The following is a 16,924-nucleotide window of genomic DNA, read 5'->3' as shown; positions in this document are numbered from 1 at the left end:
GTATCATTTTTGTTTAGAACTGTGATTTTTGTCTCCCGTTCTTCTGCTGTGGTGTAAACGGGGCACTCAGCTGCTGGAAAATTAGTCCAGAGTGCAACTCTGGGCAACGGGGGATGTAGGTTTTTAGTTTTGGTGATTAGCTCTGCTCATTCTGATTTCTGGATTAAGTCAGATTCCTTCACATCTGCCTGGGTGCCCTCATCCCGTCTGCAGTGAGCTTTTAAGTAGCTTTTTGTCTTTTTAGCAGAACCAGGCAGCAGCACCTTCTGCAAAGCTGCAATCCCCCAGCAGAGCTGGGAGATGCAAAGCCTTTCCGACAGCTCCCACCGTGCGACATGAGCCCGTCTGAACGCCGCCTCCCCCAGGGTCTGCGCACGGCAACAGAGCCTGACAGTTCGAATCAGCACATACACACACAAAAGCTGCTTTCTTCTGTTGTCAGGGGAGCCCAGAAAGTACATAGGGAAAAGACGTCTGCCTCCCGCGCGGGCTGGGCGCTGGTGAGCCCCACGCGGCCCCTCCAGCTGCAGAGGGCAGGCTGATGTGTAGTGAATGGAGACATCTGAGCAGGCTGGTGGAAGGAAAATGGTTTTCCTGTCTTTGTCAGAAGAAGTTTCATTAAGGAAGAAAATGGGTGCTGATCCTCCACCAGGCTAAATCCAGAAATCCACCCTGGAAGCCGGTGGGTTTACTGTGATTTCATGCAAAAGCAGCATTTGACTTGCAGTCTTTAGGAGGAAAGAAAAAAAGCTGTCCCTTCCTGCACTGGCCAGGTAGCGACCCATTGGCACCTGGTGGTCAGAAACCAAGTGCTGTGCTGGAAAATCAAAGCATTACGGCAATGCCAGTGGATGTACCCTCATCATAGTAGATGCCAGAGGCAGAAAAGGGTAGGTCTTGTCAGAGGGTGAAGGTGCTCTCATCACATCTGCATCTATGGATGACTCTCCCAGTCCCTGGGGTCTTTTGATGGTACACAGAACTGTTTTCCTTTCTCATTTGTACTTTTCCAGACGCCGGTGATGCTTGGGCTGGGTGGTCCATCCTCACCTTGGAAAGTTGCTGCAGGTTTAGAGCACCAGCTCTCCTGTGCCGTTAGCCGACGGGGCAGCGCAGCCCAGAAGGTGACCCCCCGGCTGTCTGTAAGGGGAAGGGGCTGGTGGCAGGGCAGTCAGCCGGGGGTCCTCGAGGGCAGATTGCATTTCCCCTCGCTCCTCCTGCCAACCTAACTTCTCTTTCTCACTGCTAATCTGCTCATCCAGGCATTTCCAGGCAGGGAGAAAGGTGCTGTTGACTGTGGGGCAGCCATGTAAGCTGTTCAAAAGCTCTGGTTGTACTAGACCATTTTTGTGTGCAGAGACTCTAACCCTTCAGACTATACCTGAGGCTTCCAGCGGGGATGGCTACCTACTTTGTAGAAATCAAGAAAACTCCTTTCCAGAGGGCCTGTTTCATAGTGCCTAATGCATATGGGGGCAAACTAACACTGATGATCCTGCTGCCTTTCCCTGCTCATGTTCTCCACCAGCCATTTTCTCTCCATTCCTACAATTTCTCTGGCTCAACCCTCTAATCCCCTGTCTCAGCTGAAGTTTTCCTCCTTTTTTTTTTTTTTTTTTTTGGTTGTTTTTTAGGGAATCGCTGTGAAGTTGGATACTAACTTTTCACCTTCTACCCCTCCTTAGCAAGCAGCAGAACTCCTCCAAATCCAAGTCTGTTTGGGAGCAGAGGACCAGCCAGATCCGGATGCACAATTTCCGAGCCAGCTGCGAGGCGCTGTACAATGAGCTGGATCCAGAGGAGCGGGTGCGTTACGCTACCACACTTCACATCAGGCCAGACATGAAGACTCATCTGGATCGGCCGCTGGTGGTGGAGCCGAGGAGTGAAGGGAGGAACAACATCAGCAAGCTGAGCCCTGTGGACGTGCAAGAGGTGGAGCAGACTAAAGTCAGCTCTACTGATGGGGCAGAGGCTCCTCGAAAGCACCACCGACATCGGGATAAGGACAAACTGGGAGAGCAAGAGAAGGGGGATGTGACTAAGGATGAGAATGGGGAATCTGGTGCCAACAATAAGGAGGAGCGGCACAGGCAGCACAGGAGCCGCAGCAAAGAGGTGGAAGGGGGGAGTAAGGAAGGGAAAAGTGATCGCAACAGGAGTCAGGAAGGGGGAAAGAGGCACCATCGCCGAGGGTCAGTGGAAGAAGGTGCCGAGAAGGAGCACCGTAGGCATCGGACTCACCGGCACTCTGCTGAACGGCAAGGCAAGGAAGGCAACGGGGCAATCAATGGGGCCAGGAGTGAGCGGCGCTCCCGACACCGGGGAGGGTCAAGGTCTGGAAACCGGGAAGGAGAGCCCGGCTCCAAGGGTGAGAATGGAGAAGAGCCTCACAGACGGCACAGGTTCAGGAACAGGGCTCTGTCAACGTACGATTCAGTGGAGAAGGAGAACGGGGAGAAGGAGGGGGAGGCTGGCGAGAAGGAGCACCGGAATCATCAGCCCAAGTAAGTGAGTGCTGCGTGGCCAGGCTTGTCCCTGGGACAACTCGAGGGGCACAAGGCCCCAGACACATTTCAGGGAATTACTCATTCCCCTCCCCATGGCATTCCCTGCTGTTGTTCTTGCACTCACACCAGCCACCGTCGTAACCTGCAGCTCTGTTTTGTTTAAATCTGTAATGACAGAGGCTCCCTAAGGTGACTTCAGTCCATGATGGCCCATAAGAATAGCTCAGGTTTAAGGAAGGAAATATCCATGATGGAAATACCAACAAACCCCCTAGGACATAACATCAAGCAGAGAATTTCACAGCCTCTGAAGGAAGTTTCCAAGGGACATATTTTTAAATGGCATACGGTCTTGCTTATAGCCCTTTGGTTTTCTGTTTTTTGGGTTTTTTTTGTTTGTTTTGTTTTTTATCGTGAGCCTGTCAGCTGCATCACCAGTTGTTGCAGCACATGGTTTCTTCCATTAAGAACAATGATGTACCCCATTTGATTTAATTCTCATGTAAGTCAAGTGAGAAAAATAGTATTCGTGAAGCATTTGAAGTAGTTAATAAAGAAGGATAGATTGCCTTTGTAGCTTTATTAGTCTGATGGAAAAGAAATTTCACTGGGATTCTTTAGAATAGAGTTCATGTCACTGTGGAGAGCTGTGAGTGGCACTGAGATGATAATTTTCCTGTCTATATTATTCTCCTTTCAGATGAATTTCAGAACACTTTGCATACTGTTTTAGTTTGATCATGTGCACAAGCTCACTTTCCTCCTCACTGAAATATAGCTTCTGCTGCAGAGGATTGCAGAAGCTATTTAGTTGCTTACAGCAACGTTACAGAATGGTTTAGGACTGGAAAAGAGAATCAGCAGATTTAAACAAGGCCTCAGGAGAACATTAAGAAGCAGAATGTCAGACTTCATTCAGAAACCAGCTGACGCTGGAAAGCTAATGTCACTGCTACATGCAAGTGCCATGTGGTCCTTGCTTATCAACCTCAGTTCTGAGTCTCATTAAACCGAACAAAATGATGTTCAGTGGCACAGTTCTTCTTAATGTTGTGCTTGGATGTTGGAAAGGTCACATGCTGTGCCAGTAGTAAGTTGTCCTGCAATCTGGGACTTTTCTGCAAAGCACTTCCACAAAGAAAGCAGTCTATGAAACCGAGCAAGAGATGCAGCATCAGGGCACATATTTTATCTGCATCCTTCTTGGGCCATATTTAATAAAATCTGGTTTTCTACCTTAGGGAGAATCAGTGTGAGATTGAGGCTAGTGGAAGCGTGAGTGTCCCTGTGCACACCCTTCCCAGCACCTACCTGCAGAAAGTGCCCGAGCAGCCCGAAGATGCTGACAACCAGAAGAACGTGACGCGGATGATTCAGCCACCCCTGGACAAAACCACCACTGTGAACATCCCTGTCACTATCACTGCCCCGCCGGGGGAAACCACTGTCATTCCAAGTGAGTGCCTTTGTCCCCCTGCTTTTTGCTATGAAATTGCCAGAAAAGAGCTAACTTTCCTAGGAGCCAGCAGCACACACTGGGTGATGGGGGCTCTCCTGGCCACCAGCATCCTTGCAATAGGCAGGCAGGAGAACTTCATATAGGCTCTACAGTTCATGTAGCCTGCAGGAACCCAAAATGAGTTCCTGGGTCACCTGGTGGCTCTGGAAGACACCACGTAAGGTTCCCTGGAGATGGCTCACCCAGAGCAGATCCACAGATCTTTACATAAGAGAAAGATGAAGGAGCAAGAAAACCAGCACAATGTTAGTAACTGAGAGCGGTGCAGCAAAATAAGCAACTTGTGTAGCAAACCGATCGAGAACTTGTGAGCACAGGAGAAGGTCCTCTGCTTTATCACCTCCCTTTGCTGCCATGCTGCAAGCTCCTGCTCCCACAGCGCTGTGCCACAGGTCCCCTCGTGTCCCAGGGGCCTGGCTGACCCCAGACCCCTCAGCAAAGGACAGGGGAGGCAGTGGCGTTGCATTCAAGCCCACAGATGGAATTCACGCTCCTTGGCGTGTTAGCTGACCCCGTCGTGGAGCAGCACATCTTTCATGGCTGCACAGCTACCAGAGCACCCACCTGTGACCCTGCCACCTCAGGCTTCTGCAGGCTGTGTAATTTTAGAGCTTCTTGCGGCCCCCTGCACCTCGTTTTCAGCAGATCCACCATAGCTTGCCCTTTTCCAGAGCTCTCTGCCCTGGGTCTATCAGCAATAGATTTACGCCGTTTCACAGATGGTCCCAACATCATTGTGCCCCTCGTCTGCCCCGCAGCCACCAGCCTGTTGTGACCAGCTTGCGGCTCATCCCTGACAGCAGAGGCACAGCCTGGAGAAGTCTCGAGAGCTGGGGGTACAAGGAGAACTGCAGGGTGAGATCCAAGAGATCCACCTTAGGCTGCAGGCTGTCGAGACTCTGCTTTCCAGGAAGCACAGCCAAAAGCTAGTGGTTTCTATGCGTGCTTTTTCACTGTGTTTTCAGCCACACGAGACTTGTCTTTCCACCCCCTCATCCCTCTTCATTCTTCTTCTTTCTTAAATGGTAATTTAACTATATTGCAATCCTGAGTTCCTGTCAATCAAGATTTATTAGGCTCTCTCTTTCCTGGTCATTTCCTCTGTATCTGGCTTGAGATACAATAAGAGTTTATTGAACATGTCACTCACACACAATGAAATGTCATTTTGTTGCAAAATAAAATAAAAAGTAATAAACCCCCCTGCACCCAACACATTGTCAGTGGGTGGGATTTTTGGATTCTAGGTTCCATGAATTAATAGACAAATATGTATATCTGTGTAGCAAGAGAATTTGCAGCATAAATGTTTTCCAGTTCATATATTGGAAATTATCTTAAGTAAATCACCCTATAAACTCACTGCAAGTAAACTTATGATGGAAATTATTTCTAACTTTTGGAAGTAAGGTTCAGAACAGTTTTCTAGAAAGGGATCATGTAAATTAAAAACCTGATGTGAGATGGAGCTTGACACCTTTATACATAGAAACCTCTGCCAAACCTGGGGTGCACTATGCAGGCACAGAGCTGGGGGGTCCAAGAAGTCCCTTCCAAGTCTCTGTTCCTAATGCTGGGAAGTTCAGCAGTTTTAGTCCCAAAATTATTAAAGCTTGTCTATGAATTTGTTCTTCTACATATTCCAAAGCCAGTCATGCTACTGCTCCATGGGAGAAGATACAGAATTATGCAGTTGGTTAGACTTACCGTCTTTTTTGCTTTCCAAGGATCCCTAGCTGATCCTGTGTCCCTAATAATTTATGAAATTTGGAATGAGATTTCCATCCCCAGTTTGGCAGCTCTTGTATATGTAAGTGTAAGGTTTCTTTGTCTGCGCTGGGCATCTTCATTTCCTGGCCATTTCTGAGATACTGCTCATCAGTGCAGTTAAGGAGTATAATTGCAGTGTGTATCGTCCTGTAGTAAATAGCGGTGATAATAATCAAATGATTGTTCATCACGTTTAATCAACATATTCAAAGGCTGTTTGCTATCCCAGCTGCATTGTTTGCATATCCAGCTGTTGTAGGCAGCCTGCTGTGTGAAGACTGCAGACACATTTTTAACTCTCTCGTTTCTGTCTCCTTCGATTCATATTTCAGTGAACAATGTTGAATTTGAGGGTAAAACAGAGGAGAAGAAAGACATCGATGACTTGACGAAAAATGGGCCTAAACCAATCTTGCCTTACAGTTCCATGTTTATCCTAAGTCCTACAAATCCGTAAGTCCTCTGACTCCGCAATACCACTCACGGGTTACAGGTACTTCAGGCATTGGTATTTCAAAGCAATAACATTAGCTTGATCTTCATCTCTGCCAGTCAAACACGTTGGGAAATTAAATAAAAGCTCATGTAGGCTGCAGAGCAGATGCTGCCTTTCAGCCAGGCATTCCTGGGGGAATAAATTGCCAGGACAGGGAAAAGAAGATGCTTTAGGCAGGTCCCTCTGATGCTCAGGTGGGCAGTTATTTGCTCTGCTGTAGATCACTAAAGGGTGGGAGCATGGACTGTCGCTGGGTCGTTACGGACATTATCGGGAGAAGCAGATTGGGGGCTGGTTTTGTTGTTGACACATTTTTGCAGGTTCCTCGGCGGGACCTCATGCTCTTTCCGTGCCAGTACCATTGCATCAGTGAAAACTTTGAGCTTCTGGGAAACCTGAGTGGTTTTCATTTGCCAAGGCTGAGAGTACAGCTTGTGGGATCTGCTGGGATTACAGCATTGCTTCCGCTTCAGGCATCTCTACCTCATGGGGAGCTTTGTACTCAAAGCCTGTAAATACTGAATATGTCGCTCTGAAGGGCTGCAGGACTAGACAAGAGCAGCAGGGGTTGTAATAATTGTAGCATGAAGTCCTATGAGTCATTTTAAGCAGTAACTTAGGGCAACGTAGGGCATTTGAAACTTCTGCCAATGCAGAGATCTGCTAGGACCAGATGTGATCATTTCTCTCTGGCTCAGGTAGACATGTTGCAGATTCTAGATGTTGCTTTCTGGGGTCGTACTCTGTGTGCTCAGATACCGAAGGTGAACTCAGGCCCTTCCTTTGGCAAGACGATTTAAGAGAAGAATGGGTGCCGCTGCACCTCCTGCTGCTCAGGGCTGTGGCATCCTGGCTGCCTGTGCGGTCAGTGGAACAAAACGGGCTGCTCCGTGTACTCATCTTTGGCATCAGAAATGCCTCTGTGGTGGAAGTCATGGTCTGACACCCCTGGTCAGTAGGCAGGCTGAAGAGTTTCTTTAAACTCAAGTGCCAGCTGAGTAGTTCATGCTACAGTCCTGAAAGCTCCAAGATGATACAGCTGTGAGCAGAAGGAATTCGTCACTGGGGGAAGTTAGAGACTATCTGTCAGTGCCAGCCGTTAGGGAGAATGACCCCAAACTACCACTAATCTAATCTCATCTCCAAAGGAAATGAACTGAAAACTCAATATCTGATCCTTCTGCCTCAAAACCGCAAGAGAGACGCTTGTGTTTCCCCTCTGCCTTCCCCAGCCACCTGCCAGGCAGACCTCAGGACGCTTCAGGATAAATGAGCCAAAAACCCAGAAAGTTGCCCCTTTTCAGAACACTGTGATAGCATCGTGCTATTTCAAATACAGCAACGTGTCCTTTGAATTCATGTGAAGGGGGTGGGGGGGCACTTGTAATATTTGCACTTCAAATACAGCAACGTGTCCTTTGAATTCATGTGAAAGCGTTAAATGAGGTGCACTCATAATGTAATTATACTTTCTGGGTCAAATTTGAATTAAGGAGCTTGGCCCCTGCCTGGCTGGATAAGGAAAGAGTTATTTCCCTAATATTTGGTAGCTCAAGCCTCTTTGTTTTGGAGTGACCACCAAAAATGAGTGTTAGCCACAAAATGTCTGCTGAAGGCAGCACTGCAGAGTGGGAAGCTGGATGGTCCCAAGCCCAGAAGGGTCTGAGATGAGGAATGGACCGGGCAGAAAAAGAAGCAGAAGAGGTTTTTTTCATGTGTGTCTTCTCTCACCATGTCCTACAGTTTTGACCTTCCGAGCATCACGGTCCAGGGTTTGGCATGTTGTTTCAGTTGCCTTGCAGTCTTCTGCAGCGCACATACCCCTTCCCCAAAAGCTGTACTAAAAGACCATTGAAAAAACAAAGTTCACTGGAAAAGACTTGTTATAACACAGGGCCAAGGGGAAATAACAAGACAAAGACCAAACTCTAGGAATGTCAGCGGCTTGTTTTTCTTCCTCTGGGCAAGATTCAGACCCAGCTGGATCCCCTCAGGTGTTTTGGCTGGTGCTGACGTCTCAGGAGAGGTCTTTCTGTTTGCTGGGGTATGAAGGTTTTCAGCACATCTATTGCAAACTATCTCCCTTCCAAGCCCTGCTGGGGATGCGTGACCCTGGTGCTTCTAGTGGGCAAAACAGTTCTGAGAAGCGTAAATGAAATGTGTTACTTTCCAAGTGCCACCACCCCATTAAAGCAGACATGCATTTAAAATGAGTTCTCAAGCACCACTGGCAGTTTGCAAATGCTCCCACATCTCACTGCTGGTTATGAATGGTGAAGATCTGAAAATAGGGTCTTGTTATGTGTCTGATGAATCGAGTTTGATGCAAGAATTATGGTTACAAATGTTATTGAAAATGTTGCCTTTCACTTCTATGAATTTGTGGAGCACGTAGATGAAAATCATCTTCTCTTGGGCTGATGACCCGGAGTGAAGGGATCCACAAAAGCACTTCATGTTATTTTGTATCAAATCTGTTTCCTTGGTATTTGTAACTCTCTCTCATTCTGAATCCATTAGCAAGCCAGAGAAAAGAGATATATAAGTAGATGTGAAAAATAAATTTTAATTCTAACTGTTCAGATATTTGCTTAGAGAAAATGTGATACAGTAACTTAATTATATTCTCAGATAACAAAGTTGTTGGCAAGTTACACATATAATTTGATTCTCGGGCAGAACCAAAGTCCTTTACTCAGCTGACAAATATGGTGCAAATGTGGAGTTCTCTGTGCGGTTAAGTGTTAGTGAATTGTGGTCAAGGAGAGTTACTAACTGAAGTTTGTGAATAATTTTGCATTGCTTAGAAATTGAGGCATTTGCCACTCAGACATAATTTGTGAAGAAAAAGATTAGATTAATCAAATATATCACTAAAGTATTTGTGCAGCTTATAAAGCATATCTTAGAATAAAGTGCAGGCAGAAGTACTTGGCAAGAGAGAGTTTGGTAGAAATAATACTCACAGTTACAAAGCCAATTTCAGCTAAGTCTCAAAGTGCATAGCATATATCTCAATTTTAAAGGGATTAGTTGATATTAAAAGGATTGAAAACCTCGTTTTGAACTCACAGGACTTTAGCCTGTGAGTTCAAAGTGAAAAGGATGGGGGAGTGTATAAACATAATTTGTAGAATTGAGTCTGAACACTTGAAAGCACTCAGTGCCCCTTTGATGGGTAGGTAGATGTCACTGCTTTGCAGAGGGGTAGAGAGCAGTGCGGAGATGTTAAGTGTCTATCTTTAAATCCCACCGCAGATCCATTGCAATTGAGAGTTTAAAGCCATCAATCCTGGTTTTTATTTTCTTATCATTATTGTAATAGGAATCCTAAGGTGGTATTCCTGACGAACGTTGTCCCACTAGCCTTTCGCAGCACTGCGCCTGGCTTCCAGCACCCGCAGTAGCCCTACCATGTACTTATGTTGTTCGCAGGATTCGGCGTCTGTTCCACTACATCGTCAACCTGCGCTACTTCGAGATGGTCATCCTCATAGTTATAGCCCTCAGCAGCATTGCCCTGGCTGCAGAAGACCCTGTCCAAGCCGAGTCACCGAGAAACGATGTAAGTACCAACTGACATGGCCAGAATAGTCGTCGTGCTTCTCCCAGCAGTTGTGCACGTGGCACATCCGTTCCCGTCTCCAGAGGGTAGCATGGTGCATGGGCAAGTGAAAAACTGGAGCTTTCTTTAATGACATACTCAAAGTAGATTGTTCCACTGTCCAAGGGCTCACAGTTCCTGTCCCCTTCTGCTGCTTCAACCACATCCAAGGTTGAGAACTTGGAGATCACCAGGTGTTTGGCTGGTGTGAGTTCCCTGGAAGGAGCCTACGCACCCTTCAGCAATGGGAGAGGCTTCCCCACTCATGAGGCAGGGTGGTCCTGCCATCCCCTGCTCCTGCCAAAGCAGGGCTGAGGAGGGAAAACCAGCCATAGCTTTTTATCTTGGTGGGACATAGTAACAGTCTCCTAGAATTAGTAGCAAATTACTGATCCGTGGATGCCAAACACACTCGGAGACGTTGCGGATGGGTGCTGTTATGAGCAGGAGTAGGAGTGTGCCATTTTACATGACGGCATGCTGCCCAGGAGCGTTCGTGAAGTAGATAGCTGGGCATCTTTTTTTGAGCACATTCACATGGGGACATTGGCACAGAGCTGGTTACAGTTACATGACGACTGAAAGTCTACGGAACTGAAGATGAAGTATAGAAATTGCAGTATGCAGTTGCCTAATTTTGGACTCTTCTCAGCGTAGATAGTTGTAGGATGTGAATATTGTGATATTTATATTGAGTTCACATCCATTCACTATGTATAACCATATGAATCTGTGATAGGTGTATCCCATCCACAGAATTATGTTAAGATTTGGAGATCTATAGATATTTAATGGACTGGTATTGCAGTTACCAGGATGTGCGCTGAGGAGTCTGTGTTCATCCAACCCTTTAAATTAAGGAACTGAACTGCTCCAGAGCACAGGTCGCCAGAGTGGGTCAGAGCAGGAATTGCCTGGCCTGGCCTCCTGCTTCTGGACGTGGTCAGTACTAGCGTTTTGCAGAGGAGGATCCACAAACCCCTGTGTCTGTATCCTTAATGAGCTGAAGAAGCTACAAGCAATCTCTCTTCATCATCCTTAATAACTGTGGAAGCAGTTTTACAAAAAAGGATTTTATCACTCTCTTAAACTCCCAAGGTCTTTAATAATACTATCATCAGCTACAGCAGAAGAGAAACCCAGGCTGCTACACAGATGCTGGCAAACAAGCTCTTTAGGAAAAAAATATTCAAATATTTCAATTTGAAATATCTGTTTAGCCTTATTAAACCTGCCATATATGCAGGTGCACTGGAGCAACCCATGGGCATGCACACTGCAGTCTCGCAAGGGCTGGAAAAAATGCCGCTGTTTAAATCAGATGATTCAAGTTTGTGCTTAAGCTATTTGAAAGCCTCCCATCAGATGCTATTTACCCATTGTAGCAAATAGACCATTGCTAGAATAGACTTTTTACTCTTCGCTTAAGTGCAGATTATTGCAGTGTGTAGTCTCCCCCTAACATGCATTTCTTTTCCCCACTTAGGCTCTGAAATACTTGGATTATATATTTACTGGTGTCTTTACCTTTGAGATGGTGATCAAGGTAAGAATTTTTTCCAAGCAGAAAGGTTCACCTCTTTTGGATTTACACTCATCTACTTGTGGGAAGCTGTAGGAAGAGGGTGGAGCACGCAGGGGCTCCCAGGGAGGTGGTGATGATGGGAAGCTTTAACTCAGGAACAGCCAGTGCAACAACAGATGCCTTTCTGTAGGGGCTCTTCTATTTTCTTTAATCTCACATTTTATGGAGGAAAATAAGTATATCTTTAGTAGCTGTGGTTGTGTAAGAGGATAAGAAGAATGCAGAAGAACGATGCAGAAATGCCCGTGTGTGGCTAAGGCCCTGGGAGCTGTTAGACATTACTGAGACACGTCTGATTCTTCCCTTTTCCTTTGATGCTGGTCAGGAATATTAATAGCAACTGATTCTTGGTCTGTCATGTCACGAAAAGCTGAGGTTTTATCTTTTTACTTCACTTAGTAAGGTGATAGGTTTTGCTAAGACTGTGGACAGTAACTTTGCAGAAAGCACAATCCTCATGAAGTCAGGATTCATTCTTAGGGTGACAACGGAGTTAGTTATTACTGTCAGAGCAAGATGCAGAAGAGAAGCAGAATAAAAATCAGATTTTCCCTGGTTTGCTCAGTAGAGGGATTCGAAGCGAGGTGAGGAAAGCAACGTTATGTGGGCAGTTGTAGAGCTCTCAGAAAAACAGATCAAATGTCCAGCATGGATCTGGAGACTCAGCTGTAGATCTTGAGCAGCACTGTAAGGAGAGACTCAGCCCCGTGCAGAAGCCAACCGGGCTGCCGCGCTGAGCAGCATCCTTCAGCAAGTGCTGGCAAGCAGGTGTCTGACTGTTGCGTTTGGCTGTGGGTCTCCCCATCCCCGCTTTGTGTTTGGTTGTGTAATATCCTGGGCCAGTTGTTAATTCCTACTAATCTGGTAGGATTGGGGTAGAATAAAATTAAACTATGTGGACGTTTCACACGCAGACTGCTGTTCCATGAAATAATGCACATCTGTACGAAGATTGCTATGCAGCGGTTAGTGCTCTTGTCTCTTGTGCTTTCGGTTATGGTTTATTGACTTCAGCTTTGCTTTTGATGGAGCTCTCTGGGCCTCTTAGAGCTGAGCACTTTGACTAAGCATCTGGATGTTGCCCCGCTGCTGTGAAGCCCTGAAGAAGAGTTTGTGAGGGGTCATTTGATCGAGGACATTCCTCTGTGCTTCAGTAGCATTGATTCGGTACTTGTTTTAATAAAACTCTTTCTTTTCATGTGTTTCCTCCGAAGATGATTGACTTGGGGCTGCTACTCCACCCTGGCTCCTACTTCCGTGACCTGTGGAATATCCTGGACTTCATTGTGGTCAGTGGGGCCTTGGTGGCATTTGCCTTCTCGTAAGTACATTTTCCTTCATATCTGAATTTTGAGGAAATAAGTTGCAGAGGAGGCAGGACCCTGGCCTATAGAGCTTGTTGAAGTGTAGCATTTGTGGCTCTGTTTCTCAGTGAAATGTTCAGTTTCTGCTGTTTATCATCTCATGGCTCTGGGGGAAGAAAAAAAAAATCCCTAAATTTGTGTTGAGGAATCTCTCGAAAATTCTCTCAGCTTTAGGTTGAGGCCATTCACTGCTCTTGCAGCCATTAAGCCAAGATTTGTGTGGCTGTATCTTTTCTAGGATATACTGTAACGGTCTGTGGCAGTCCAGTGTTTTCAGGCAATTGTTTTAAAAATTGTTCTTGCTATGAAAAAATAGTTGATGAAATTAGCTGATAACTCAGTGAACTCTTTACAAAGCATTATTTCTGGAGCCACAGATCCTTCTGGTTGATATACCTTCAGTATTTCTCTCTCCTCCTCCTCTCTCATTCAGCTTACTTGTATTTCCAGAGAGTTTAACTTCTAGGGCTAAATGCTCCCTCCCACAAACACAGCTCTCTATTTTTGACATTAAATAATGTTTCATGTTCTTCTCTAACGTCATGGAGGATTTTGAGTGAGAGACACAGAAGAACTGCTTTTTTAAAATGAAGATTAACTTTTCATTTGAGCTTTTTCTCTCAGAAGAGACCAGAGGAAGAGCAATGCAGGTTTTTCAGAACTTAGGGAGCTCAGAGTTGGATGATAGAAAGAAATTTTCCACGTGTAGTTCTGGGCCACAGAATAATTGTATTGCAAATATTTTCCCAAGAAATTCTAGGAGATGCCCTGGAAACAGGCTAAAGGACTTGGCCAGTTTAATCTTCTGCTAAATAAGCCTTGAGTAATTACAGTGCACATTTACCAGCCCATGCCCAAACTCCACTCACCTGTTTGTTGACATGATGATTACAGAAGGCAAAGAAATTGTTTTACTTGCTAATGAGAATTAGCAGCGCTTTACTTGCTAATGAGAAAAAGCATTCACCTTTGTCAAGGAACTGCAGAAGCGTGTCTAGTGTATTTTAGACTGACAGTCATTTTTAGGCAGACAGCCATATCCATTGCTCCTTTTTATGTGCTCTGCTGATGAAAAATGCTGCCACGTCCCTTGCAGCACAAAAAGTTACTGGGACCTTTCTGGTGAGGTTGGCCTGGAATATTTCTCAAGGCTTTTTCATGTTCTGAGGTGGCAAAATCCCTTTCACAATAAGGCTGGAAGATTTGCATTTTAGATCTTCTATTCTTCATAGAAAATGTTGGACAAAACGAGTCAGAGCTAATTTGCCCAAGGAGCGGATAGACAGAAGGAGAGGGGATTGACATGCTGGCACGATTTTGGACCAGTTGAGGAGTGGCAGGTGGTGATATTGGGATCTGGGCGCTCTGTGCCAAATCCTACACCAAAGAATTGTTTAGATCTTGGAGAAAGTCATGTCCAATAGAAGTTTTCCAAAAGGACGCTACCCTCCCCTCGTTAAAGACATTGTCCCTATTTATTAGAAATTTGGTTTTCAGAGGAGCTGAGGGCTCTGTTGGAAGCAAGATTGGCTTGAGATGGAATTGCTGGTCTGGTCTGGTGAATGTCTTGCTTATCTAAAATTTGACATCCAAGACTAGGCTGCTTTTTAAGCTTGACTAGACATGTGTGTGGCTTAGTTTCCCTGCACAGGAACTGTATTAGGGTAACATCTTTCAGAACCGAATGTGGTCAAGGCTGAGTTAAGCAAAAAAGTACTAAAAAAGAAGTTTAGCAAGTTAACTGAGGTCCTCGGAATTGAAGAGAGGTATGAAAGTAAAATATTATTCATCACAAGTATTGCTTTGCAAAAAAGTATTACCCAAGCCTGCGGTTCACTGAGAATTTCCCATTTTCATTAAGAATTCAAACTTTCAAGGCAGGCTGGGAGAAGGGGCATTTTGCGAGCCCTTCGGAGCAACTCTGTGTGCCGTGAGAACAAACACCAGAGTTTGCCTTTAAAGAATCTTCTCTTTGAACAAGATTTTCTTTTGGACGAGTTATGAATGAAAATGAGTAATATTTAATCTTTCTGAGTCTTTCAGTGCTCAGGTTTTCTGTTGCTCACATTGGGCCATGAATATCTAACAGCACCTCATCAGCCTCTAAATAAATTACTTGTACATTCCCTGACTGTGCTTCATAATAGTGTGCCCCAAGCTGCTTCTATTTTACATGCTCTTTGAGTAAGTATTGAGCAGGGATTTGCAGAAAGCGAATGCGTAAAACCTGCCTGCCTATTTACTGTCTCCCAGATTAAAGTGAGTCAAGCCTATTTCTGAGACCTGGAAAAATTTGAATTTCTTTTGTAATTTTTATTATGCCTGTAACCTCTGCTACATGCCCGTGTTGCGGCGGGCAGGGAGTGCTGACGTCCAATTCAGAGAATACTTGCGGTATCTCTGGTCTAATCTGAGAGCTGGCAATCCAGTTGTTGGGAGGAGATGATTTGCTCTCTGTTCCCACTAGTCCAGTTATGAATACTAACAAGTCTCAGACCGCTGAGATGAAAATTGGGTAGATAGTCATGTCCCTAGCTCAGCTGCCTTGTTTGGGTAAGCCAGACAGACACACCCAGCCTGCTGAACCTGGATAATCCTGAAAGCAAGCTCTTGGAGAATAAACTCTCTAATCTTTGTTGTTTAGTTAGTGGGATTTTTCTAGCAAACACTACAGTCCTGTCACTCATCATCAGTGTCACTGTAAAAATGTATTTAATGTGGCTGTTACTGGTTACTGTTTGCAAGAATACACAATTGCCACTCAGTGGGTGCAATTTAATTCATGCATGTTCTTGACTTCATTGGTGTCCAGTGAAGATGATGTGAATCAACTTCTTGCTGAACAGACATGTCACTGAAAACCTTGGAAAATCAGAGCCCCCTGAAAGTCTTCTATTTGGAATACTGCAGCAGCCTATATTTGTTTAGGCGTACAACGTGTTATCAGCTGTTGCTGCAAGGTTCACAAAATCCATCTCAGCCTCTCAAACTAGCTATCAGCCTACTTTCTGCCTGTAGCTCTTTAGAAGCTATTTTGTGCTTGACTGTAGTTCAAAAAAATAAAACAAAATGTAAAACATGGCCCCCAGTGAGATGCTACAAATATTAATAACATTGATGATGATGATGATAAAATAATGCCTTCCATTTAGAAATGTATGTCAAAGAGAAATTCCTTTCTTTCGCTAGAGATAAACATGCCACAAACATACAGACATGTTTTGGTCTTTAGGGAAATAGGAGAGGAGCTAAAAGCAAACTAGCAAATTTATCAACATTTATCGGCCCCAGGTGTAAAAAGTACTTGCTTAATAGAAACAGCTGATGAATAGCAGCGCAGAGATTGCCTTTTTGCATTTTAAACAACAGAAAGGCGCCGGAGGTGCACGTAATTTCACACTGCTCTTTGAAAGACCAAACAGCAGTTGCCAAACAGTCCAGGTTATTGCCTCCCAAAGTGTCGGAGGGATGAAGATGTGTTTGCCCTGTCAGCCGAGGGGCTGATGCGCCATGGGGGGGGGGTGGGGGGGGTGGGTATGTGCTGCAGAGCCGGTTTGTTGCTTCCTCGCTTGTTTTTACGAACATTGAGTTGGTGGGTGTGGGACAGGGATTGGGAGTATCTGCCAGCACATATCCGTGTGCATGGGGTGCACTGTATAGCCTTATGTTTCTGTTTGTCATTGACTCTGCTCTTTCTTTGTCTTCCTCTTGCTGGAATCTCTCTCTAGGAGTTTCATGGGGTAATATGTTATTCCTGTCTCTTGCTGCACCGTTATGCCTGTCACACATGTGTGCACACACTCGCCACTGTGGAAACGAACCATGTTACACCCATTGCATCGACTCCTTTGTCCCTTTATTACTCATTATTCAGTGAAATGTATTTTCCCTTAACAATCCTCATTCATCCCAGTTTTCTTTAAGCAGAGGACAGAAGCAGACTAGAAAGCTAAGTAGACCAGAGAGTCTTGACTAGAGTCAGAAACCATGATAAGCAGATATATTTGTACTGAAAAGATTTGAGGGGATGACTTGGTGGGTATGTTGTTAGTGGGTGAATAGTAATCCATGAAAAT

The 16,924-nt window shown here is 45.3% G+C and overlaps 1 protein-coding gene across 1 annotated transcript in view; it reads left to right on the top strand.

Annotated features, from left to right (window-relative positions):
- The window catches only part of LOC121093624 (voltage-dependent N-type calcium channel subunit alpha-1B-like), a 301,786-nt gene that overhangs the window by 219,138 nt on the left and 65,724 nt on the right, over positions 1 to 16,924 (top strand). The window contains exons 20-25 of the mRNA XM_040606263.1: positions 1,686 to 2,507; positions 3,752 to 3,966; positions 6,132 to 6,252; positions 9,731 to 9,860; positions 11,386 to 11,445; positions 12,699 to 12,805. Of these exons, the coding sequence (XP_040462197.1) occupies positions 1,686 to 2,507; positions 3,752 to 3,966; positions 6,132 to 6,252; positions 9,731 to 9,860; positions 11,386 to 11,445; positions 12,699 to 12,805 (1,455 nt within the window). The remainder of the gene's footprint in view (positions 1 to 1,685; positions 2,508 to 3,751; positions 3,967 to 6,131; positions 6,253 to 9,730; positions 9,861 to 11,385; positions 11,446 to 12,698; positions 12,806 to 16,924) is intronic.

The sequence above is a fragment of the Falco naumanni genome, chromosome 9, assembly GCF_017639655.2.
Source record: "Falco naumanni isolate bFalNau1 chromosome 9, bFalNau1.pat, whole genome shotgun sequence".
Classification (NCBI taxonomy): Eukaryota; Metazoa; Chordata; class Aves; order Falconiformes; family Falconidae; genus Falco; species Falco naumanni.
This window is presented reverse-complemented; position numbering and strand designations above follow the sequence as displayed.